This window comes from Carlito syrichta, unplaced genomic scaffold (assembly GCF_000164805.1).
Source record: "Carlito syrichta isolate Samal-C Ts95f unplaced genomic scaffold, Tarsius_syrichta-2.0.1 Scaffold303105, whole genome shotgun sequence".
In the NCBI taxonomy this organism is placed as follows: Eukaryota; Metazoa; Chordata; class Mammalia; order Primates; family Tarsiidae; genus Carlito; species Carlito syrichta.
Genome location: NW_007247201.1, coordinates 10,935 through 37,086, shown reverse-complemented (window position 1 = coordinate 37,086; position 26,152 = coordinate 10,935). Strand labels below are relative to the sequence as shown.

At 52.8% G+C, this 26,152-nt stretch overlaps 2 protein-coding genes across 5 annotated transcripts in view; both read left to right on the top strand.

Annotated features, from left to right (window-relative positions):
- Positions 1-7,515, top strand: part of SUPT4H1 (SPT4 homolog, DSIF elongation factor subunit) — a 15,110-nt gene extending 7,595 nt beyond the window's left edge. Inside the window, exons 2-6 of one of the 4 annotated variants that reach the window (XM_021712148.1) lie at positions 188-293; positions 863-969; positions 5,176-5,231; positions 5,819-5,872; positions 6,400-7,515. In XM_021712148.1, coding sequence (XP_021567823.1) covers positions 225-293; positions 863-969; positions 5,176-5,231; positions 5,819-5,872; positions 6,400-6,467 — 354 coding nt within the window. In that variant the 5' untranslated portion in view covers positions 188-224 and the 3' untranslated portion in view covers positions 6,468-7,515. Of the gene's footprint in view, positions 1-123; positions 315-706; positions 970-5,175; positions 5,232-5,818; positions 5,873-6,399 lie in introns of those variants that run through there. The other 3 variants (XM_008057671.1, XM_021712146.1, XM_021712149.1) reach the window with 3 other exon arrangements.
- A 14,509-nt stretch (positions 7,516-22,024) lies between these two features.
- The window catches only part of LOC103260047 (peripheral-type benzodiazepine receptor-associated protein 1-like), a gene marked incomplete at its 3' end in the record, with an annotated part of 12,473 nt that continues 8,345 nt past the window's right edge, over positions 22,025-26,152 (top strand). Inside the window, exons 1-5 of the mRNA XM_008057685.2 lie at positions 22,025-23,227; positions 24,044-24,151; positions 24,384-24,512; positions 25,098-25,277; positions 25,768-25,953. Coding sequence (XP_008055876.1) covers positions 22,895-23,227; positions 24,044-24,151; positions 24,384-24,512; positions 25,098-25,277; positions 25,768-25,953 — 936 coding nt within the window. The remainder of the gene's footprint in view (positions 23,228-24,043; positions 24,152-24,383; positions 24,513-25,097; positions 25,278-25,767; positions 25,954-26,152) is intronic.

Below are 26,152 nucleotides of genomic sequence, written 5' to 3'. Positions count from 1 at the left end.
CGCGCGCCGGCCCAGGTGGCTGCCGGTAGCCCCGCCTTCCCTCCGGATGGGAGAAACCATCTCCTCCGGCGGGGGGAGGGGCGGGGCCGGTACCCTCCCACACCGGAAGAGGAAGTCGAAAGCGCGCCGGAAGTGGCGGGCATTGTGGGTAGTGAGCTGTTTACTTCCTGCGGGCGAGGGAGCAGAGGGAGTATTCCTCGCCGTTGTTCTTCCTGTCGGAGAAGATGGCCTTGGAGACGGTGCCGAAGGACCTGCGGCATCTGCGCGCCTGTTTGCTGTGTTCACTGGTCAAGGTGTCCGTCGAGGACCTGGCTGTAGGGGCAGTGGGGGATCAAGGTGGGGGGAAAGAGGGTGGAACAGAGCCGGAGGACAGTCGAGAGAAAAGGAAGGCCCAGGACTCCGAGAGGTGGCAGGCGGAGTGGGAAGCCGAAGGGAGCCATCGTTCGCTTACGTGGTAGGAATATGCGGGCAAGTCTTGTAGCTGAGGGCTCGGGCTGTGTTACATGCCTTGGAATCCTCAGCTCTGAACAGACGTCCGGTGAATTTATGTTGGAGCTGAAGGACTCTGGGAGTCAGAAGAAGGTGGGAATCCGCAGCCGAGAGAGTAGGCGGAGAGGATGCCTGCCCTAAGGAGACAGAGAAAAGGAATAGATAGAACGGAACTGAGAACAAGACAGGAAGGAGTGTGAGGGTGAAATTTTGAGTGGAACTTTGGGAGTAGGAGGTGGGGGACCTGATGAGACAAAGCCAACATAGGGAACCAAGAATTGACCAGGTCGAAGTAGTGAGAAAGCCACTTTTTCTTTTGGCCTTATTCATGCTTTTCTCTCCTTTTCCTTTATATATTTGTTTCCACTCCCAGACCATAGACCAGTTTGAATATGATGGTTGTGACAATTGTGATGCATACCTACAGATGAAGGGTAACCGAGAGATGGTTTATGACTGCACCAGCTCTTCCTTTGATGGGTAAGCCCCTTAAGCTTTCATCATTCACTTCTACATCACCCCACCCCCACCCCAAGAAGTAAATGGACAGGCTTTTAAGATCACAATCCTAGTTGGTCTCAACAGCTATTTTGAGGCGTAAGTAGCCACTAGCCACATGTAACTATTGCTGTCTTGAAACGTGGCTAGTCCAAATTAGGATATGCTTTAAGTGTAAAATATACACTAGCTTTCAGAGACTTGGCATGAGGAAAAAGAATGTAAAATATCTTTTTTTTTTTTTGGTATTAAGTACATTTTGAAATGATAACGTTTGGATTTGGGGGATTGAGTGAAATGTTGAAATTAATTTAATCTTTTTGTCTTGACTCTTTTAAACATGGCTGCTAGAAGATTTAAAATGATGTGTGCTTTTATTGTATTTCTGCCGAACACTGCTTTTCTAGACTGTCAGTTCATTGATGGTAGAGACTGTGTTTATCTTATACATCACTACCTGGCACAGGGCCTAGAAGGTGGTAGGTACTTAATACTTACTATGTTTTGAAGATCTTTTTTGAAAATTAAGGGAAGGGAAGGTACAGTAATGGTACAATATTGCCACAAAGCTGATACTTTTAGGTATCTTTAAGGAGCCCTATTGGAGAAATTTTCCTTGGCAAGATGGTCCATTAGGGAGAATGGGAAAAGAGAGAGACTTAAGTGGCCAGGTCTCACTGGTCCTTCCCCAAGGTAGGAGCCAGAGGACAGTATTCTTTAAGAGTTAAAGGAGTACCATTAAGTTTCTTTAGGCCTGTAGGTCAATTAAGAGGTCACATACAAACTGAGCTCAAACCCAGTACTTGCGAAAGTTCTTTCAGAGTGGGCCAGCCCCATTCCTTCTTTGATTTCCTTTATGGAAGAATAAAGGATTGGGCATAAAAGATACTGACTTGGAACCTGTACTCCCTACAAATGTAGTGCATGCTTAGATACTGTTCATTTTTAGCATGCCATTCAGTGCTAACAAATAAATGGACTCCCATCTGTGGAACTAGCTATGGGGAGAAGTAGCAGCTGTGAGAGATGTCAAGAGTTACACAGTGAAATACATGCTAGTAAGAGAGACTCAGTGTGATGTTTTGCTTATTAGAGGTTTTTTTTTTTAATTGTAAAATTTATGCAACAAAAAATTTACCATTTTAACCATTTTTAAGTGTACAGCTCAGTAGCATTAATGCATTCACATTGTGCAGCCATCACCACCATGCAGCTCCAGGAAGTTTTTCATTTGTTCCTAGTAAACACTAATTACCCATTCTTCCCTCTTCCCAACTCTGACAACCACCGTTCTTAATATGTAACATTTTATGTCTGGCTTCTTTCACTTAGCATAATATCTTCAGGTTTCTTCCATGCTGCGGCATGTGTCAGGTTTTTTTTCCTTTTTTGAGCTGAATAATAATTATTGTATGTACATATATGCCATATTTTGTTTTATCTGTTCATCTGTTGATGGTCACTTAGGTTGCTTCCACCTTTTGGCTATTGTGAATAATACTGCTATGAAATGGGTGTACAAATGTCTGTTCAAGTCCCTGCTTTCAAATCTTTTTTTTTTTTTTTTGAGTCAGAGTCTCATTCTGTTGCCCAGGCTGGATTGCAGTGGCACGCTCATGGCCACCCTAGCATTGACCTACTAGGCTCAGGCAATCCTTCCGCCTCAGCTTTCCAAGTAGCTGGAACCACAGGTGCATACTACTACACCCAGCTAATATTTTTTTTTTTGATATATTGTAGAGACGAGTTCTCACGAAGTTTCTCTGGCTGGTCTCAAACCCCCAGTTCAGGCTATCCTCTGGCCTCAGCCTCCCAAAGTACTGGGATTACAGGCTTGAGCCACCATGCCAGGCCAGCTTTCAGTTCTTTTGGGTATAGAAATGCTCCGTAACTTTTGATGATGGGGTTACAGCCTAATAAACCCATTGTAAGTTGAAAGCATTATAAGTCAAAATGCATTTTTTTTTTTTTGAGTTGGCGTCTCACTCTGTCGCCCAGACTGGAGTGCAGTGGCCTCTCCCGGCCACCACAGCCTCGACCTGCTGGGTTCTGGCAATCCTTCCGCCTCAGCCTTCCGAGTAGCCGGAATTACAGGCGCGCGCTACCACACCCGGCTAATTTTTTGATTTATTGTAGAGATGAGGTCTCGCCTGCCCAGGCGGGTCTCGAACCCACGGGCTCAGGCAGTCCCCTCACCTCAGCCTCCCAAAGGTACAGGATTACAGGCTGAGCCACCGATCCTGGCCAAAATGCATTTAATATACCTAAACTGTTGCACATCATAGCTCAGCCTAGCCTACCTTAAATGTGCTCAGGACACTTATGTTGAAGTGGCTTACTGGGAGCTGTGGCTGGCTGCCACTGCCTAGTATCAAGAGAAGGTCACTAGTCTGGGAAAAGATACAAATTTGACAACAGTTTTTATTGAATGTGTATTGATTTTGCACCATTGTAAAGTTGAAAAATTATAAATCGGACCACTGTAAGTCAAGGACAGTCTGAATATCCAGAAGTAGAATTGTATATGCAGAATTGTCATGTGGTATTTCTTGTGGTAATTCAATGTTTAATTTTTTTGAACAACTTCTATACTGTTTTCCATAGTGGCTGTGCCATTTTTCATTCTTACCAAAAGTGCTCCAAGGTTCTAGTTTCTCTCCATCCTTGCCAACACTTGTTATTTGTTTATAATAGCCATCCTAATGGGTATGAATTGGTATCTCCTTGTAGTTTTGATTTGGATTTCCCTAATGATTAGTGATGTTGAGCACCTTCTTGTGTGCTTATTATCCATTTGTATACGTTTGAAGAAATGTCTGTTCAACTCCTTTGCCCCTTTTTGAATCTGATTGTTTGGGTTTTTATTGCTGAGTTGTAAAAATTGTTTGTATATCCTAGTGCACATTAGGCCTTAAAGAGTGGGCAAGTCAAGAGGCGGGCTAGATGAACTCAGCCAGAAGTAGAGGAGGTAGTACTTTCCTCTTAAGGAAAGAAGTATGGGATTTTTGAGGAAGTTTAGGTGAGACAGAGGTAGGTATAAAGAACATAGCAAATAAAGCAGTGACTGGAACAGAGGCAGGGGTAGGAAAAGCCAGGGTATGTTTGGAGAATGGTGGGGAGCCTGTTTAGGTTAAATCATAATGTTTGGTTACAAGGACTCTAAGGCTAGAAGATAGATTGTAACAGAGGATTATATACTTGTGACCGGGAAGATAGCCTGTATATCAGTCTGCAGGGCCAGTGGGCTAGTGTTTTCCTACTTGTCACCCCTGGAGGCAGGATCAGTTCCACTTAAAGCACATGGCTGAGAATGTAGGATTTGTAGGGGAAGGGAATATCCCCAAATAAGAATCCAAAATTTTTGCCAAGAGAAGAGGGAGTGTATATTGAGGAGGAAATCAGCAGATGTCAGTGCCTAGAACAGACCTGGCACTACAGGCAATCGGGAAGCATTTGATTGAATACATGAATGACAAAAATGACCCTTAAGCTTATCCATCTTGCTTAAGCATTGTCTTCTAGCCCTTGAATAGCCTTTCTGTTACTGGTTTTCTGTAATGAGAGCCACTCACACAGGACTGTTAAGATAATAAAGACAGCACATGCTTGCTTAGCACCTACCATGTCCTAGTCTCTGAACTAGGTGTTCTCATGCACTGTCTCAACCTTTGAGTCTCACCTTGCAGAAGTTCTGCGAGAGGTCCCCATATGTACTTCAGGCTGCACAGCTCTGTGGATGAAAAACTTGGCCAAATCTAACTCACTTTTGATAGGAAGACCCATCACTCTGACTCACCCTCTACTTTGTACTAGACCCCATCCCTCTAGTGATTGTGTTAGTTGTAACCAGTGGTAATGACCCTCCAGTGCTAAAGCTGTCCCATTTCCTTAGGATTCTGTATGCTAAGGATATTTTTGAGCCAGGTGAGAATCTTTGGGGCATGGTGACTAACCTGTGACTGGCAGGCCAGGGACAAAAACTGAAGGATTTTTGTCTGTACTAGCTAGTAGCTTTGAGTCAGCTCCATATCAGCATTAGACCTGAGTTTTCCCTGCTTTCCAGTGGAGACTCAGAACGTTGCCTTTTCCTAGGTTTCCCCCCAAAACTGTTTTCTGACTGAGCTGCTCCCTCGGTCTCATCTAGCAGGGGAGGCTCAGGCTGGCTCTCCATGTCTCTTCCTTCCCTAGAATCATTGCGATGATGAGTCCAGAGGACAGCTGGGTCTCCAAGTGGCAGCGAGTCAGTAAGTGTCTCCTTTTCTCCTCTTGGCTTAGTTGGGGTGTTATTATCCTCCCTCAGGTCCAGTGGAGAAGTCTCTTTTTCTTCTTTTTGAGTCGGAGTCTCACTGTCACCCAGCCTGGAGTGCCGTGGCCCACTCATGGCCACCACAGCCTCAACCTGCTGGGCTCAGACGATTCTTCCGCCTCAGCCTTCCAAATAACTGGAACTACAGGCATGCATCACCACACCTGGCTAATTTTTCTTGATTTATCATAGAGATGAGGTCTCTCCAAGTTGCCTGGGCCGGTCTTGAACCCCTGGGCTCAGTCAGTCCTCTTGTCTTGGCCTCCAAAGTGCTGGGATTACAGGTGTGAACCACTGCGCCCAGCCAGTGAAGAAGTCTTAAATTGTCAGTTGAGTGGCCTCAGGGTGGGAAAGATGAAGTTGTAGGAGAGACAAGGGCACAGTGTCCTGTGCCCTGTCATTTAATACTTGTAGCTAAAAGAAGTGATGGCTTTCCTCTTGAGGTTACAGCACTTTGTTAAGTTTTAGTTTAAGCCCGTTTGGTCTTTAGTCTTAATTCACTGCCATCTCCTTTCTCTCTCTTAGGTAACTTTAAGCCAGGTGTGTATGCGGTATCAGTCACTGGTCGTCTGCCTCAAGGTAATAATAATCTTATAATAGCCAGTGTTCATTTACTGTACAAAGCTCTGCAGAAAAACTTTATCTAAATTAATGCCAATCTTCACAACTCTATGAGGTTCTGCATTTTACTCATGTGGGAACCAAGGCACAAAGAGGTTTTTGTTTTTATTTTTTTAGAGATGAGGTCTTGCTATATTGCACAGGCTGGACTTGAACTTTTGGGCTCAAATGATTCTCCCACCTCAGCCTCCTGAGTGGCTGGGACTGCAGGTGCGCACCACTGTGGCTGTGGTCTAGAACCTTTGCTTTTGATGACTACATGTCCCTCTGTTTTTTTTCTCATTCTTACCAAGTCATTGTTTGCCACACACTTGCCTGGATCTTCAGTGGTCACTAGCCAGCCAAGCAGGACTTCTGATGAGCAATCTAGGAACGCCAGTGTGCTTATAGCCCCACCCCTATCCCCACCCCTGAGGTGGCAGCTGAGAGGACTGTCTTATCCTTCTGAACCTTCCCTCATGAAACTGTTTCTTTTCCTGCCACAGGAATCGTGCGAGAGCTGAAAAGTCGAGGCGTGGCCTACAAGTCCAGAGACACAGCTATAAAGACCTAGCAAGGTGCAGGGCTGCCAGCGTCTTCGTTCTCCACTTCTTGCCTCTGCTTACTTTTATTGTGGAACTCAATGGGCAGAACTTGAAATACTGCCACCTTCCAGCTCTGAGACTCAGCCAGCTGTTGAGAGAGCAACCCATCATGTCCCTGAGCCATTTTATCTTCTTTGGACTACTGTGGGGGTGGGAGGGATTTGGGTTGCTGGATTAACATAGACTGAATTGAAGGGAGAGGAGGATGCTGGTTTTCCTGCCCATGACCCAGGGCCGTTACATGCCCACTGGTAGGACTCTAGATTCAATGCCAATAAATATGAACCTCTAGAACATTCTTGAGGCCATGACACATGCCCTGCCTCACTCTCCATTTCTTGTAGCTAGGCGCAGGAAGAGCCTATGCCCTGTAAGCACCTTCCCAGAGCTCTGAGGCTCCCTGTGCCTTTCTCTGTTCCTCCAGGGCTGCACCCTTTCTGATGTGCTTCCTTGGCTTGCCTTGAAAGGTATGCTGTCCCGAGGTTAGGACCCCAGCAGCTTGGCAGTTCTGGTGTCTAGTGGTTGTATCCTACCCTCTGGACCTGGCACAGCAGTGTTTCTTGAAGAAATCCTAGAGCTTTTTCATGCCCTTTGCCCCTTGACCATATTTAGTATTTCTTTTTTCTCCCTCATCTGTTTTCTTTTTACTGCCCTTCCTATACCTTAGGAAGTCCCACTTACATTCTCCTAACTGGCAATGCGCAGGCCTCAGGTGACCTCTGGGTCTTGGTCTGCCTTGTTTGTGCCTCCATAGGAGGTAGCCCTTCCTTTTCTCCTCTGGCCTAGTAGGGAGCCCTGGGTAATGTTACAGTTTGACCAAGTCATTTGTTTTAGAATTAGAAATTCACATAAATTCTCATTCACGTAAATTTCCACAGAAATCCTGTTAGTAGCCCCATTTTGATTTCCCTGTTTCTTGTTCTCCATCTGTAAAGAGGAAATTATTATACCCTGTCTGTTCACCTCAGGATTGTTGTGATTATAGAAATGAAGTAATGTGAAATTTTAGAAATCTTACGAAAGGTGACGTTCATTGACTCCCCTTTGTTAGCCGTTTTTCAGTATATAAAATACGTACACAGGCAGACAAAATAGTGGGGGGAATGCCCAGGACCACAACTGCAGGGTGAGCGCTGAGTGGATGGCACAGTGCCTGAGTCCAGGCTCTCTGTCTCTTAGCTATCTGGTGTTGCTGTTGAATCAGCCTCCCCTGTTACCTGTGGCTTGGTGTGTGGGGGAAGAAGGGGAGATGATGACCTGACTCTCCAGTCTACCCTCTCTTGTCCTCTCAGGCCTGTGGGGAGGAAGCAGGGACTGGTCAAGCTGCTCATGTCCACTGATGGATCCTTCTTAGACCAGAACTGTTTTCTTTCGTGCCTTCGAGCTCTAGGGAGTAGGTGAGATAGTCCCAATTCCAAAACCGAAGGGTTTCCCAGCCTAGCAAATCGAAAGAGCTACATGGGTGGTAATGTCTGCTGTTCAATTTCTATCTGAATGCAGTCCCTCCAGGCTAGAGCTTATGTCTTGGAGGAAAGAAATGGGTTTCACCAAGAGTGCCTAGGCCGTGCTGTCAACACCCAACTTTCACTGGCTTTCTCAAAAAGCCCCTTGGAAAGCCCCAGCTGCTGTCCTGGGTGTCTGACCCGGACGTGGCTGCCTGGTGAGAATGGAAACAGTTGTGGGGAGGGGAAGCAAGAGGAGCTTGCACAAATAACCACACTCAGGCTGCCTTAGCCCCATGCTAAGCTGGGCCCTAACTGACACAGTCTCACAGGAAGCGAAAGACAGGCACGAATGGTTATGGGGGAGGGGTGGCCTGTGGCCCTACCTGGATTCCATAGACTCAAGTGGCTGTGTTGGGGAGCTGCTTCTGAATTCACTTTACCTTCTCTGGCAATTGAACCTGCATTTGGTGCCACTTAGCAGCCAAGACAGGCAGGAAGGTGCTGATGTCCCATCCCCTACTGGGAACCCAAAGAAGCTAAGACTGGGACTTGGCTCAAGGCTCTCGGAAAGTGAGCGGTGCTGGGACTGCTGTCCTGCTTTCCACAGCTATGAGGGCTGTGTCCTGCCTACTGTGACTGTCCAAGTTTGAGCCCCAGTCTCATGCTAAGGTTCTGAGTCTGCCCAGCCTCATGGGATCTCTCCTTGGTCTTCTGCTCAGTAGTCTTGCTTCTCTTTCGAAAGGGAAAGGCTACTCCCTAGTTCAACAAGGATGCACTCAAGTTGGAGGAGGAACAGTAGCCAGGCTGCCTTCTTACCTAGTCCTCATTCTGCACACCCTACCCACCACATGCTCTGGGGTAGGGTCCCCCAAACTGAGGGACTAAGTGACTACATTGATGAATGCAGTCTCCAGCCCAAGAAGCATCTGGTAGTTGATAGAGCAAGGGTTCTGGTCTTGGAGAGCAGCACTTTCCACAGGAATAATGATGATACCTAAATGCAGGCTGGTCTCACCAGGTTTGAACACTGAGACTTTGCTCTTGATATGCCCACTATCTTGTTACTCGCCTGTCTACAAACTCCTACTCGATCTTCATGTCGCCTTCCTGACATCTGATCTCTGTGTGTATAAAGGAGGCAGGTAGGTAATGTATAAAAACAGACCGATAAGAACTTTGGAAGTCTGGTTCATGTTTGGTATCAGCAAAACCTTTCATAAAAATAGCATTTTACAGTTGACAAAGGGCTTTCACATCCATTGTCTCTTTTTTATTTTTTTGAGTTAGAGTCTCCCTCTGTCACCCAGGCTGGAGGGCAGTGGCATGCTCATGGCCGCTGTAGCCTCGACCTGCCTGGCTCTGGCAATCCTTCTGCCTCAGCCTTCCAAGTAGCCGGAACTACAAGCATGCGCCACCATGCCCGGCTAAACATCTGTTATCTCATTTGGTCTTCACAAAACAGATAACATCCTTATTTTGTGATGAGGAGACTGATGGTCAGAGAGTTAAAGTAACTTGTCCCTGCTCAAGTAGTGGAGCCTTAGCTCAAGAAATAAAATGTCCACACCCAGTTTAGGGCTGCTAGTTGTTGCTGACAGTTGTTCCCAAACTGCAAGTTTTGCATCCTTCGTGAGTGTTCACAAAACCAGTGAGGCAGTGGTTCTGTTGAGTGAAGTTACAACCTGTTGTCCCTACACATGTAACCCCACCAACCACTCTAGTTCCCGTGTCTAAAATTAGCCAGGGAGGCGGGGAATAGCCAGGAGGAGATCCTTGGGATTTACTTCAGGATCCCGTGCAGAGCACTGGGAAACCAGTCCAGCCCTTCCCCAGTTCCCCTGGCTGCATCTTCTGTTCCACTCCAGCAGCTCTGAGGTGACTGCTGACGTGTGCTCCACACGTCATATCCTCTCCTTTTTCCTCTTCACCTCCCTCGGTTTGTAGCCTGACGATGGCACCATCACACCCCTCTGAAACACTGAGACTCTTGTGTGATGGAAATACATGTATCCAATAAATGTACTGTAATCCTGGCATTTTGGGAGGTGGAGGCAAAAGGATTGCCTGAGCCTGGGGGTTTAAGACCAGCCTGGGCAACTTGGTGAGACCTTATCTCTACAATAAATCAAAAAATTAGCTGGGCGTGGTGGTACACACCTATAATTCCGCTACTTGGAAGTCTGAGGTGGGAAGGATCATCTGACCCTAGCAGGCCAAGGCTTTGTTGACCATGAGTGTGCCACTGCTTTCCAGCCTGGGCAGCAGAGTGGAACTCCAACTCAAAAATAAATAAAATAAATAATAAAATGTTTGCTTAAAGATGCAGTTGGTGGTCCCTGTCTTAGAGTAGTTGTAAGAATCAGACACATTAGCTTAGGTAAAAGTAATTTGAGAGCTATAAACTGCTGAGTTTTTGTAAGCGATTGTCACCATCTGAAGTTGTTCACTTCCAGTTAAGTTCTAGATAGATTTGGTAAGAATTTCATCCTTCTTGCATTGTTGTGTAACTGGTGTTCTAATACATCTATGGTACATAAGTAAAATATTTTCCTTCAAGCACCAAGGCTTTCTTACTTTAATGCTTCTATTCCCATTTTTTGTGAAGTAAATTTTTATTTTTAAGACAGGGTCTTGCTGTGTTGCCCAGGCTGACTTTGAACTCAAAAGATCCTCCCACCTTAGGTTCCCAAGTAGCTGGGACTACAGGCATTTGCCACTGTGCCTGTTTTAAATTTTTAACAATGTATTATATATTTTCTGCTATACAAGATTCTGAATGTGATTTACCCTGTACCTGGCTCAAAGTCATTGTTAATAACCCCCCCATCTTTGTATTATGTGGTGAAATGGTTCTGGGACTGATTATTTCTCTACTTCTTGGATTCATATCAGCCTGTCAGCTATCACTTCTGTTGCTTACGTGTAGCTGTTCCCCTTCCAGTCTTGTCTGAACTCAGAGAACAGACAGCCATACTTGGTAAAAATTGCTATAGGGTGAGCCAGGAAGGCTTAGATTGAGACGAGCACATGGCTGCCTGCCTGGCCCTTGGGGTTTCAAGGTCTTCGCCAGTGTGAGGGTGAGGTCCAGAGTTTCTAGGCTGCAGGACAAGTGAAGGCAGACTAACATCAGAACCGGGAGAATCGTGACTTACTTAGGCCACCCCCTCACTTTATGGGTGAGAGAGCTGAGCCTCAGAGACAGCAGTCAGCTTGACCTCAAGAGGAGTCTGCTACCTCATATGTCCTGTACTGCCTGGCTCAGTGCCTATTGTTTAAAGATGTTGCTTGGCTTTGCTTGAAGACCTCAGAAAGTGGAAACTAAGTGTAGGGCTAACTCTGCCCTGTGCTGCTGGCCCTGAGATGGTAGCTCCTCTGGAAATAGGATGGAAAGCATCTCCCCTCTAGGCGTTTCTCCCTCCACCCCTCACCCCCTTCTCAACGCGTCCCTTTGGATAGAGGGCAGGCATTGTGGTGTCACGGACAGAGAACTTGAAGTCAAGGAGCTTTTTCTAGGGGTTCCATCCATGGCAGATGGAGGCCTGGACCTGTAAGAAGTTGGAGCTGTAAGAAGTCAGAAAGCCAGCAAGCCCATTCCGCGAGTTCCAGTGCTGCTTCCTGCCTGTGTTCTCTCCTATGTGCAAACTGAACTCTTGTGCTACAAAACAGTTTGAGGGAAGGAAAAGAACAGCTTCTGAGAGCAGAGTAGGGGGACCCCGGCTTCTTCCCCAAACCCAGCAACTACCACCCTTTTTAGCCCCTTTCCCTGTCCCGGAAAATACCTGGGAGGAAGTGAGTGCTCTGAGGCCACTAGCGGGAAGTGGGGGTTTAACTGTCATCTCATCCCTGGGGGCTTTTAGTAGCAGAAGGCAGAGGGGGAAATGCAAATCCATGCTTGAGTGGGAGAACTCCTGAGAGGGAGGGTGTGACAGCCAATCGCCTGACCTTCTTCCTGGGCTGGTGGTCCCAGCATGGACTGGGGAGGCCTGAGGAGTGATCACAGGCCCTGGAACAAGCCAGCAGCCACCCCATCCTGTGCAGGCAGCTACAACACTTTCTCTGGGCAGCTGAGTAGACTCACTTCCTCACCCCTGAGCCCCAGAGAAGCAGGGGGATGAAGGGCGGGGTCTCGGGAGGAGGGGTGGGGCATGGTCTGGTTGGAGTGGCAGGGGAGAAGGTAAGGAGATGGGGAAGGTGAGGAGGCAAAGATGAAGTCGAGGCAGGCGTGTCCCTGGGGAATGACCTTAGGAGGGCATTCTATTCTGTCTTTGCAGCAGGAGGGACTAAGCTTATATTCAGAGGATCCCTGTGGCCGCTGCACCTCTCCTACCCCATTATACAGGCCAGAATTGAGAACCACATGATGTCCTTGAAGAGGGATCCTTCACAGCCACTGGAAACAAGAATTTAAGAAGGCTTTGGTCTTGTGCTTTTACAATAATGATCTATTATATCAATAGAGCAATTTCCAGGTTCAAAACTGGTCACTTCCATTATTGCATCTGACCCTCAGTGCCATCCCGTGAGGCTTTATTATTCCCCTTTCACAGATAAGAAAACTGAGTTTCTGTTACACCACTTGCCCAAGGTCTGGCCTGGCAAGGCTGCACTGGTGTTCAGCCCGGTGCTCTTCCCTTGCACAACACTGCCGTCCCATGGCCTCCCTTCAGTTCTGCCAGATGGGGGCAAGTCTCGTAACCTGGGCAGGGCCATGGGGGTCCACCTTGTTTTCCTCTGCCTCTTTGAGTCCCAGCCTGCGGGTGCAGGTTCACGGACCTCAGCACCAAGGTCTCTTTGGGGGTGAGGGCCCCTATGCCCCTGTGCTCACGCACCCTCAGAACCCCTCAAGGAGGGCCTAGGGCCCCTGTTCCCTGCCTCCATTTTGCCCCAGGTCTCTCGCCTCCCCTCTCCCCGGAGCCGCAGCCCCATGACGTGGCCCCTCAAGCCCCATTGGCCCGTGAAAGAGCACTTGCCCTTATTTGGCCAGGCCGGCTCCAGGCCGGGTCTCCACCCCCAGCCCAGCCCCCGCAGGCCTGTCTCTCTCACTTCGTCTTTTTGAGGTTTGGCTCTGGGGCTCTGGGGCCCAGGGCGGGTGTCGCTTCAAACGCACTTTCTGGTTGAGTCACTTTTTAACGGCCCCGTGCTGTGAACTGCTGCTGCTGGGGCCCCCAGCCTTGGTGGCCAGCCCTCCCCCATCTGAGTTGGAGACTTTGCAGACCACTCCGCGACCCATTTAGACCCCCACCCACCCTTTAGACCCCCACCCACAAGCTGGATTCAGGGGTTCTGCCCTGGGGCCCTCCCATTGCGTTTCCCAGCTCCCTTCTCTGGATTGTAAGGAGAGAACAGGTCCCCACAAAAGACCTGTTCCTTTGGGGGGCCTTTAAATCAAGCTCTCCTGGGAGAAGAGGAAGGGGATGTAGATTGTTGGCCGATTTTCAGGAAGGTGAAACTTAACCTCGCTGAGTTTCCGGTTCCCCATCTCTGAGACGGGGACACCACCAGTTACCTCACTGGGTCAGTATGCCGATCAAATGAGATTCAGATTGAGTGTGTTTTGTCAAGTTCTCCAGGCACCTGGCCTTGCCCTCCCCTGGCTCCTATGTGGACCTTACTCAGAGCAGGTTGACCTCTCCGACTTTTCCAGCTGGGCCTGGGATGTGAGGACTCCTGTGTGGGGAAAGAGACTGGCAGGAGGGAGTAAATAGCCCTTTGCCCCTTGTCCCAGCCAAGATAAGGAGAGAATTCTGCTAAAGAGCCCTTCCTCACCACCCTGCCTGCTTACCTCTGTGGGGGAGGTGTCCCCTTGAGCCAGCTGGGAAGACAAGCTGCCCAGGGGTAGACAAGTTTGGTTAGCTTTGGTCAGCTCCCTCCTCAATTTTACAGATGAAGAAACAGGCTGGGGGTGAGGGGTCGATTCAGTGACTGGCTCAAAGTTACACTGTAAATAGTCACAGGATGGGGACTAGAACCCTAGTCTCTTGTCTCCGACTTTTATCCTCTCCTTGGTGGTCCTGATGTTGGGGTAGGGAGTTGGGATGATGAGGGATTATAGTGGGTTCCAGGCAGAGAACCAGCTCTTGAACACACACACATACACACACACACACACACACACACACACACACACACACACACACACCTGTGAGTTTATTTGTGGCAGGTGCAACGATGCAAGTTTAATCAGCCACCTGTGCATGGAGGGCACCTGAAGGGAACTTTCTCTCATTTCCCTGCTTCTGTCCCTAGGCGATCCCAGAGGAGAAAGCTCCTGGTGTCACAGCTACTCCTACAACAGCGGTCAGGGTGGCCTTCTTCCTCACACCCATACCCCCCTTCCTACCAGCCCATCCTGCCTCTTCCCAGAAGCCATGGAAAGAAACCTGAACTTGGCCCTAACTTGCTTTGTGACCTCAGGCTACCTCCTGCCTCTCTCTGATCTTGCAGCTTGGTTTCCTGACTCAGGGCCAGTTGCTGCCTGGCCTTGCTGCTTAACAGTCCTAGATCTTGTGATCCCAGGAGAGCCGAGCCAGAACCCTGCCCCAAAGCAAAGTGACCTCTCAGAGTGGGCCACCATGCACTGGAACTGCCCTTTGCCAGAGTGGAGCGGGAGAGCATGGTGTTAAAACTAGAGGATCCTGGGCAGTGCAGGCAGGGGCTGCAGGCAGACAGCGTGCCCATCCTCCTTGCCTGGAGACCCCTTCCTAGATGCTGAGAGGACCCCTGCAGGGCACAGGGGCTGCCTCAGGTCCTTGAGGCAATTCCCCCTCTTGGTGCCTTTTTTCCCTTGGAAGGATCGCCACATTTGGGACTATTGACTCCAATTGGCTTTAGCCCCATTTTGCAATGCAGGGGGCTCAGTTTCCCTCCTTTGTGGCCAACGGGCCTGATCCGCCTTCTTGACTTCCTGTTTGTGAGTGGTTAAGTCCTGTGGCTTCTCTCTTGTTGTCTCTTCACAAGGCAGGTTATCTGGGCTGCCATCTCTGCCTGCTGCCTGCCTGCGAGTGAGGGCCCCAGGCCCATGCAGCTGGAGGGGAAGGCTTGGTTTTCTCTTCTGCCTTCATGTGAGGGCAAGGAGCTCATGTCATCTTTCCCGCTCTGGTCTGCTCTCCTTACAGGCATTAGGCCTTCAAAAGTCCATTTCCTCTCTGTTTCTCCTCCTTGCCCAGTCCCTCTTCCAAACCCTCTTCCGCCTGTACTCATTTCCTCCAGGAAGCCTTCTCTGATGGGCACTCTGTAACTCTGAGGTTGCCACTGGTGGCATTCAACCTCCTAGCCCCATGGGTCCTGTCAACCCTCTCCCAGGACTGCTTTGCGCATGGAGGTATATGTGCACGCTCTGCTTCACCCTCTCAGATTCAGTGCTCACTCCAAGTGAGAGCCAAGTGTCTCCCATCAGACCTGAATCTCTCTCTGTCCCTGCTTTGTTTACAAACTGCTTACTCGCACTAACACACAAAACTCCTATCCACTGCCTATCAGACTAAGAGTACCAGGGACAACTTGTCCTGTATCCTTTTCTCCTCAGGCTTACCTTTACTTGCCCTCAGCCTCAACTTGGCACAAAAAGATGGTTGACCCCAAGGTCAGTGGGGTGAGGTGGGAGTGAGGGACTGTGAGCCTGGAGCCCTCCAGAATCTCAAGCCCAGACCACAGCAGCCTCACCCCCCCACACCCCAACTTGGTGAAAGGTTGTTTTTACCTTGTTTCTGCCACCCCCACCCCCACTTCCTCTGAACAGGGATCTGAATGTCAGAATCGGAGAGGACTCTGGGGGACATTTCACAGCAGAGTCTAAGTGAGCTGAGGCTGCCCACTGAATGCCTGGCCGAGCCCGGACCTGCTGCCAAGGGGGCAGAGTTTGAAGCTTCAACTTGAACTCCCTTCTGTTCCACAAAGAGAGACTTCGAGACCTTTTTTCTCAGCCACAGGCCTGCATCCAGAGTCTAGCTTCTCTCATCCTGGGGAGCTCAGACAACAGGTGGCTCGGGGAGCAGAAGTGGGAATCTGGCCTCTCTCACAGAGGCACCTGTGTTCTGAGCCCACCCCTCATTCTCTCCAGTCACTACCCCTAGATTCCCAAGTGAGGCCTCCCGTGTCGTTCAGGGAAAAGGCAGATGTGTCCAGCAGCATATAGCAGGACTTCCTCTAGGTGTGTGTGTGCAGGCCTGGGCTGTGTGTATTAGTGACAGCGTGTCTGTGTGGCTCCGGGTCTGCTGTTTCTCTCTGGAAAGCATACTGAAACTTTTGGGCTCTTTGGTCAGCGCATGCACATGGTGTGTGTGTGTGTGTGTATGTGTGTGTGTGTGTGTGTGTGTGTGTGTGTGTGTGTGTGTGTGTGTGTGTGTGTCCATGCAGGCGCCGCTGCCCTTCCCTCCGGCATCTGCTGGTCAGTCACACAGGCTACACATATGGGTTGTGGCAGCCGACGTCTGGCTTCCCATCCAGCATCCCTGTTCCCCTCACAGGTGTACAACCCATCTCACAAATCACATACCCGTCCTTGCAAAGCTTTTTATTGTCTCTGGGTCCTTATTTCAGACTCTACCTCATCCCCTGTCCTTCCCCTGCCCTTGATTTTTGTCTTTGGCCCTGTTCTGTTTCTTCTGGTTTGAGGCACAACTGAGCTGGGAGTCATCACCGGGCTGGGGAGACACCCAGAAGGCGCAGAGACCCCTAGCCCCTCCTCAATGCCACCCTTCTTCAGCTCCTCAGCACCAGAACCAGCAAAAGCCCCAGCCCCTCCAGAAGTTCTGTCAATAGAAAGGCTGGCCCCAGGCTGTCTCCTCAAAAAAAAAAAAGAAAGAAAGAAAAGAAAAACTTTTTGGTGGCTTTTGGGCGTTGAGGACAAACAGAAAATGAGCCTCTGTTGTCACGGGGGAGGGGGCATCACAGACACCCCCTGCTCAGGACAGGAGAGGGGCTAGATTGGAGACTGTTGGAGTGATGTGTGTCCCTTGGAACCTTAGGTCTGACGGGCCCAGGGGCGGAGGGGTCTATGGCACAGTGTGCCCAGAAACCAGGCCCCCTGGATCCCATCCCGTGACTTTTCTTTGCTGGGACAGGGCCTTCTGAAGTGACGGCCGTGGAGGCTCCATGAGCAGGGGTGGAAGGGCAAGATGCTCTAGGAGGAGAGGCCCTGAAAGACAGGGGTCCAGGAGCCCAGGTTACTGCACAACTTTGATATTCTTATCCTCTTATCGCCTGGGGCAGCCACTTCCCCTCCACCCAAGGTCTGAAGCACTGGTGGTCTCTTAAAGGAGCATTGTCCCCTTTCTGGCCAGCTGGCCCTATGAGGCTGTCTTCCTCACCACTTTCTCTCCAGACCTAAGGGGGTGGAGGGCTTTGTTCCCCTTTTCTGTGTCCCATTTTAGAGACCCAGGAATAGGACAACTTTCCTGATTGAGCGTCAACCTTCCTGGAGGGACAGAGGTGGTGTCATCTCCCTCCCCGCTGGCCACACCAGTCCTCCTAGGGGCCCTGAATCTAGGAGTACCCTGAGGTCTGTATGGACCTGTCCCCAAATGAGGGGGACCAAGAGAAGAGGCCCCTGGTTTTCTGGGAAGGAGTCACTGGGTGGTTGTCACTCTCTCCTTCCTACTCCAAATCCACTCCTCCTGATTCCAGAGCCAAGCCCACCGAGAGGTTTGGAGAAACCTGGGGAAAATTTGTGGCCCAGACTCAGCCTACCCAGTCCCCCTGCCCAGACCCACACCCTGCTCCCCTCCCCCACCTGGGGCCCTAGGCTGGGCAGCTTCCTGCCTTCCCCATGGGGAAAGCGGGGGTGGCATGCAGGTGGGCGGGCCCCGTGCCCACATCCGGTGGCCGCCAGAACCTCTCCTCAGAGCCTCCTTTCCTGCACTCCTCCACGCCCCTGTCTCTCCTGCCCTCATGCACCTATGCCCTGCCGTAGGATCCTGGCCCTCACCACTGCTCTGCACTGCCCTCCTGTTCCTACAGGCCTCGAGGGAAGCGTGGACACCCAGCCTAGTGCCAACAGGCCCACCGGGCCTGACTGTGACCCCCCCCTGTGCTGACGGGCCAGGCCTGGTCCTCTGCAGCCTGAGGCTGGGGAAGGGGTGACTCTGTGGGGTGCTGGGGACAACTGACTACGTGAAGGGTGTTGTGGCGTGCTGGCCCCAGCCCCCTTCATCCATCGGCACCTCCGTAGCCTCTCTGGAGCGCATGTAGGGAACCAAGGCTTGGTCTGAATGTCCGGAAGGGAAGGGAGTTTCTGGGCTGAGGTCAGCAGAGGCTCAGAGAGAAGGTCCTTTTCTTGTGCTGGAATTCTGGACTCCCTGTTTTAGGCACTCGCCGAAGGCCTTGTCCGGGAGCCCCTGCTTCCTGGAGTCACCCCCAAGGCCCTGAGTCAGTCTCATACTCTTGAGCCATCCCCTCTAGCAGGTGCCATGGGGGGAAGGGCAGGCTTGGGGTCCCGGAAGCCACCTGCCCAGGGTGTGAGAGATGGTCTCTTCAGCCCCCCTCCCGCCAATACCCAGCCTTGTCTCTGGTTTCCTGTCAGTCTGTCCTCCCCAGGGAGGGGAGGGGCGCACTAATCTCCACTGCGGTCCGGGGGCGGGCTCCAAGACCGTTGGGCGCCCTGAGATCTGGCCCACGTGTCCTCGGGGTTATAAGCCCTGCCCGCCCTGAAGGGAACCCCACTTCGGAACCTGGAGCACAGGGCTTGCTCTCCTCAGCCTGGCAACGTCAGGTAAGGGCCTGGACTTTCACTTCAGCCCCAACCTGGGCTCCCTGACTCTGGGCCTCAAGGAGCTACAAGGGGGTTGGGCTGCAGTCTCTGGGTGGAGGTGTCTGGGGGTGGTCAGGAACTTGGGTGCCAAGGCTTACAAGCAAAGCTCAAGGCACAGTGGTGCAATAACCCTCAGATCTATCTGCCTTCATGGTGGGACAGCTCAAAATCCTCTCTAGTCGAGGAAAAATGGCTCCCGGCACCCAGATGAAGAAAGAACTGTCTACGGCTCTGAGGGAGGAGGGCTGGAGAGTAGGGTGGGGATGGCGGAGGGTGAGCAGAGGCCGAAAAGTGAAACTGGTGTCAGTGAGGAGTGCCAAATGTCTTCCTCCGCGCAACGTGGCCACCATTTCTGTCGGGATAGTCTTGGGTCCCTGCCCGGGGAAGCGCGGGGCAGTAAGGGAGTCAGGGCCTCCCCTTGGCGAGGAGGGTGGGGACTGAGGCCCTGGGGAGTCAGGACCTTGAGCCGGTGGGGAGGCTGGGGGCTGAGGCTTAGACGGGCCGCTCAGGGGGCCGAGGCCTTGGTGGGGTACTGTGGCTGTCTCATTTGGATTCTGGGGGGTGGCTGGGAGGGCCCAGCCGGGGGGTCACAGAACTGGGTGAGGCCTTTAGAGGCCATGGTCTCTACCTGAGTGTCCCTGAATGTGGGGGGATGGGTGGAGCCTTAAGGGGGAAGGGAAGAGGGAACCAAAGAGGAAGTAGGGGGAGGGAGGTAGAGAAGGCAAGTCTGGCGCCATGCTGAGTCACCGCCCACAAGGCCCAGGGCGGGCCCTCTGGGGGCCACGGTAGGGTGGAGGGGTCTTAGGAAGCCACAGGGAGGGCTGGGGGGCTCTCGAAGCTGGAGTAGGAGGAGCAGGCAGCCCGAAGAGCGCACGCGGACAGACAGACAGACAGTGCAGTCACCCATAAAGTAGAAAGCACTACTAACAGCACTGGAGGGTGTAGTGTTTCCTACTTTATGGATGAGTGTACTGTGGGCTTCGGAGACCACGCCACCGCTGCCACCATCCGCCGCCCGCACCATCTTCCTCAACGCCAGGACTGTGTGACAGGTGAGCACCTCACGCGCTCCTCACTATGCGGCACAGCCCCGAAAGGCCTCCGCTGCCCCCCAAAGGGCTGCCCTTTCTAGTTCTGCGCACCCGGGAAAGGCCACAGCCATGCCTCTACTGTCTGGGAGGGTGCGGGGAGGACTGGACATGCCGACCCCTGATGCAGCAGCCGCGAGGATGAGGAAGGGGTGGGAAGGGAGGGCGGGTGGAGGGGAACGGGTGGAGGTTCCAGGGACCCCCAACAATAATAAAGAATGAACTCTGCTTCTTTTTTGTCTGAGACTCTGTGCTGGGGTGGGGGCTGACTGGGGGTGGCAGGCACATGGGCGGTGTGGCCCACAGAAGGGCTGGAAGGGAGAACTCGCACTGTCCATAGAGAAATGGGGTTGGCCCGGCCCGTGTGATCAGAAGAGGGCTCTGGGCCTGGCCAGGCTGCAGAGGGAAGGGCCTGGGCCTTCTGCAGAAAGGGGACGGGGCATGGAGGGGCAGATGTGTGAGGGGCCTTCCCACCCTCTACCCTATCTCTGGCCCTCCACTCACTCCCTAAACCCCCAAACTAAAGACTGCCTGCCTCCATTTTTAATCTAGGGAAGTCTAGAGGCGTCCTTGATAGTATCAGAATTGGGCAAAAACACACCATGGCACGCACACACTCAGCATCTTATACATAGACAAGAGCGTGGATACTAATATACAAAGCACACACATGCTGGCATGCATGAACACTTACACACAGGGGCCTACACATGTGTGCTAGTACATACAAGCACATATATACGTGTGACATAGCTGGCATGACACACAAAGATATACACACACCCAGGGCATATACATACTCAATAGCACACACACGCAATGATATAAACATGACATGTCTCATACATAGAAAGGCACACACATTCACACATATCAGCATTCACATAGTAAATACAGTGGGTCCATACAAATACACACATAGTGACACATTCATGTATGATGGTAAATAAAAAATAGGTAGATACATGGTGACACATTTAAACAAATCCATGTCATTACACATATTTACATGACTGTATGAGTGTGTCATTAGGTATTGCATAATACCATATAGTAATATCCATATATGTATATCGTGATGTGTTTTAATTTATAAACTCACAATGAGGGCCTCAAGCACAACAGCACTACACATAGACACTGTGGCAAACAGACACGTATGCAATGATACACTCACAGAGACATGCATGCAAATACACCCAATGAGACAGACAGTATACACATCCACACATCCACATATATATATGTACACAACGCCCCCCCCATATATAGAGTGACTTGCACATACACCCTGACCTAAAACATCAGCAACACACATCATGCAGTGCGTGTGATCTACACACAGCTTTGGGGAAGTGAAGATGCCACCTCCTCCTGCACGCCCCCTCCAGCTCCATTGGCTCTGGCTTGGGTGGAGCCCACAGTCGGGGCTCTGTGGTTCTGTGTCACTGTTGCTATTCTGCCAGGTACCACATGAGGGCCCCCGACCTCAGCTGAGACTGGCTTGTCCGTCAAGTCCCAGGTTCGGTAAAGAGAGGCTGCCTCTCCTGGCCTCTCCCAACACCTCTGTCTGCAGACTCCCTCTAGTTTCCTGTCTCCACACACAGGCTGGCTCATGCCGTGGGAGATAGTTCCCATGTTCTTGTCCTAAAAGGCCATTTTCTCATAGCAACAAGGTCTAAGGCTAAACAGAAGATGAACTTCCAGACAATTCGGGGCAAAGCTGACAGGCATGTTATCTTCCCAGCTGGCCTGGGATGGCCGGACTGCCCCCCAGTGTGGTCTGCCAGGAGGAAGAGGAAGCAATTCTCTGTTTGTTCTACCTCTGCCTCTATCTGCCTGTTTTCATCCTCTTGATTTCTGTCTCTTTGTTTCATCTCAAATCCCATTTTTTCTAGTCCTGCCCTTCTCCATGGCTGGATCTCTATCTGTCATGCTCGCTCCTGTCTCTGTCTCCCCAGTCTCACCTGATGTGGGGAGGACCGTCTGCAGCCACCTTACCTCTGTGCCCCAAAAGGTGTGAGGGCATGTGGGGATGAGGGATGGGAGGACACAAGTGGGGCGCGCTGGGCCGGCATCCCGAGAGAAACCTGCTCTTCCCTCTGTCCCGACCCTGTCAGCCGGTCCAGCCCACCAATCTAGTGCCATCACCATGGAAACCAGCAGCCGGCTTCCTATTGGTGGGCGGGAGGGGAGGAGGAGGGGGAGGAGAGGACTGGCTCTCCCTTGCCCGCCCCCCCATTCTGAGGCTCAGCCCTCCTCGGCGCCCACCATCTCGAGGCTCCCGGACTGTAAGGGACCCCTGCAGTCCCCAGAGCTGAAGCCAGTGGGGGCTGAGACTATGAGGCAAGCAGCCCATCGACCCAGGCCTCCTTAGGACCAGCCCGGCCACCCAGCAAGCAAGAGAACAGAAGCAGAGAGAGGAGCAGGAGATAAAGGACCACAGCGGACCCTTGGGGATCACCCCCCAGCGGCTCCTGAGGACCCCAGCCAGGCGGAGGGGTCATGATGGATGGCCAGACTCACAGACACTGACAGACACATAATGACAGCCATGCACACAGCTGCAAAACACTGACACGCTCAGATACAACCAGTGACAGCATCACACACTGCCACAGCCCTGCAATACAGACACCCACACACACACAGAAACAACTGGTAACTCTAAGGCAGGCAGACAGTGACACACAGCACCACCCCCTCAACACACATAAGTGGGGGTACCCATCCTCCAGACACACGCAAGACAGTGCTGACCCGCACAGACAGACCTGGAGACACACACGCACACCCTCACCCAGGCGCTGCTGTAGGTGGCCTCTGCACATCTTTCCCACCCCCACGGGGACACCCTCGCTCCTCTACATACTCGCGCACACACACAGCCACCAGCAAACACGGCTCACATACCCCTGGCTCCAGCTCCGGCAGCCCCGGCGCATTCTACAGCCTCCTTTGTGGGTGGGGAAGAGCTCAGCCAACCTTGGATGGAGCCTCGGTGAAGCCAAGAACTCAGAGGGGAGAGGGGCCGGCCTGGCATGACCCTCGCTGCCTTCCCCCACTTGACTGGGTGATGTCCCCCGGCCCGGGTTCTGGGGTCCCTTGGCAGTATCATGGAGCAACTGACAACCCTCCCACGGCCTGGGGACTCTGGAGCCATGGAGCCATGGGTACTGCCTGCCTGGCAGAGCTGGACTCCAGGCCGGGGGGGTGAACCTGGGAGTGCAGCCCCAAGAGAGGCTGATACTCCTCCAGCAGCTCTGCAGCTTACAGAACTGAGGCCTGAGGGGTGCTCTCAGCCTGAAGGAGCCCAGAGCCCCAGGCCCATGGGGGACATTCACCCTGAAGGAACAGGGACTGGGCTGCCCAGCCTGGGGCAGCAAGCAGCAAGCTCTGGACCCGGCTGCCCAAGGCTGGAGGATGAGGAGGTGGAGGCTTTCCCTAAGGTAAGGGAGCTGTGGAGGGCTCGGGTCAGCAAGGTGGGGGCCTCTCACCATGTCCTCCAGCCTGGCCAGGAGGCAAGGCAAGCTATGCAACCCCACTGCCCACCTCTCGTCTCTTGACCTGTCTCTGTCTGTGGGTCTGTCTCTGTGGCTATCTGTCCTACCTTCATTGAGCAGGAATCTCAGTGACTCCATTTTTTTTCCCCATTTGTCTGTCCTGACTCTCTCTGCCTGTCTATCTACATCTGGCCCTGCCCCTGACCCTCCCCCGCGCCTCCGTGACTCTCTTTGACTGTCTGTCTGTCTGTGTCTCCTCCTCCATGAGTCTCTGTCTGTCCTTGGTGGCTGGGGGACATAGGGGGTGTGTGGAAGTGTATGGTGGGATCAGAGTCCAGAGGAAGCAGATTCAGGGCAGGGGGCTCAGTGCTGGGCTGAGTGAGGGTCTGGGGTGGGTGTGAGCAGTCTCCTGTAGGAGATGAGGGCTCAGGACTTTGGGGGAGGGCAGGGAACTCACGGGCTATGAGGAGTCAAGAGGGGTGGGAATGGGAGCTCGAACTGGCATTTCCCAGGAGGAGAAGATGGGCAGGGGTAGGAGGGGTCAGGGAACAGCAGGAAAGTCCCAAGGTTGGGGGTGTACTGTGGACAGGGAAGATCGGGCGGTCCCTTCTCCGGTGCCCCTCTCTGAGCCTGGGACGTCAGGGAGAACCTTCTCATCTCTACGTCTCCTCAGACCATGGAGGGGGGATGCCTTCACATGCAGGGCTCTGACCGGGAGGGGTGGATATCTGAGGCACTGCACCCCACCCTTTCTTGTGCCAGGCCACGCTGAACATGGGCTTCGGGGACGGGCCCAATCTGGAGCTGCTGAGGGCCCTGGGGGAGCTGCAGCAGCGCTGTGCCATCCTTAAGGAGGAAAACCAGATGCTGGTGAGGTTTGGAGAGTGGGCCCCTCTGCCTCTGCCCTCCTCACCCCATGAAATCCCTCCAAGTGGGGCTATATGGAGGGGACATAATCCCAAGACCCAGAGAGAGTGAACCCCTGCCTAGAGTTGCTAAGGACCCCACTTGAGGCCAGGGCCCTAACCCAAGGCATGGGCAGTTAGGATTGGGTCTGTGGGATGCTCCCCACATGCCCCAATTCTACCTGACCCCTTGTCAGAGGAAGAGCAGCTTTCCCGAGACGGAGGAGAAGGTGCGGAGGCTGAAGCGGAAGAACGCCGAGCTGGCGGTCATTGCCAAGCGCCTGGAGGAGAGGGCCCGGAAGCTGCAGGAAACAAACCTGAGGGTGGTGAGGACAGGCGGCTACTGGGTGGAGGCTGAGTGGCCAGGGAAGAGGGTAGCCCAGGGCTGGGCCTGAGGGGCTGTTTGGGACTTGGAGTCAGACTCAGCACCCGAGAAAGCGAGACTCTAGAGGCCAAGGTGCAGGAAGGGTAAAGGCTGGCCAGGCCGGGAGGCCGAAGGCCTCTGTAGCTACAGCAGGGAGACAAGGGCTCAATGAGGAGGCTCCCAAGCAGGCAGGGAGCAGGATTCTGGATTACCACGTGCTGGTGCTGGCTGCAGCCTCCCGCTGAGCTCATCTCAGGGTGTAGAGCTGGAGTGGGGGCAGGGTAAGACCCATCACAGTGGCAGCCCCAAATTAGCAGCATCCTTTGGACCTAAAAACTGGGATGTAGAGTTAACCCCTTCAACCCAGCTTGGGAAATGCTGGGATAGGGTGGAGTGAGGCTGCTGATCAGCTGAGATCCCAGACGGGGTGAAAGCAGGAGGCCACCCTTCTAGGATTTCATGCTAACTCCTCCTTTGGCAGGAGGTGAGAAGTGGGAAAAGTGCCCTAGCCCTCGGGTGACCCCTGGTCTTACCCTCCTCTGGCTAGGTGAGTGCCCCCTTGCCCCGACCGGGGGCCAGCTTGGAGTTGTGCCCGAAGGCCTTAGCCCGCCAGCGAGCCCGGGACCTCAGTGAGACAGCCAGTGCACTGCTGGCCAAGGACAAGCAGATCGCTGCCCTGCAGAGGGAGTGCAGGGAGCTGCAGGCCAGGCTCACCCTGGTGGGCAAGGTGCGAGGAGGCCCTGGTCACCCCTTCCAGCTCAGCCCTACACAGGGCCCTCGGCCTGACTGGCGTGGGATGCAGAGATGTTAAGAGATGCAGATGAACCGGGAAGGTGGAGGGTGCTGGGGAGTAGGTTCCCCTGGCAACGGCCCAGGTGGGAGAGGGGAGAAGGGGAGGAGCCTCGAGTCCAGACCTGGGCAGTTCTGCGCTCCAGGCTTGAGGTTGTGTGCCAGAGGGTCTGGCTGTACGGATTCACATATGTGCCTCACCCTGTGTGAAGGGACGTTCGCGAGCATTTAGCACAGTGCCGGGCACAACGCAAGCACCTGTGACACGAGTTACCGAGGATGTCTGCTCACGGGCTGGTGGGAGCATGTGGCTGTAGACGCATGCACATGCAACCAGGCATGTAGGCATGCGTGCACGTTCTCGCGCCTCCGAGCTCCCGGGTGGGCAAGGGTTAGGCCTGACTCCCTTCCCTGTCACCCCACCCCAGGAGGGTCCCCAGTGGCTCCACGTGCGGGACTTCGACCGGCTGCTGCGCGAGTCCCAGCGGGAAGTGCTGCGACTGCAGAGGCAGATCGCCCTGCGCAACCAGCAGGAGCCGCCCCCGCCGTCCCGGCCCCCGGGCCCTGCTGCCCCGGCCAGAGCAGGGGCGCCGGCCCCCGGGGCCCCGGGAGAGGTGAGCGCCGGCGCAAGGGCAGGTGTGTGGGTGCCTGCAGATGGGGGGCGGGGGCGCCTTCGGGATCCCCCCCTGCACGGTGCTCAGAGCCCCCGGGACCCGGCGGTGGCGTGCGCACTCCTAGGGGCTGGGGAGCATTTCCGTCCCGGGGCAGGGTCCCCTTGCAATCCTCCCGCGCTCGTACCTGCGCCGCGCCCTC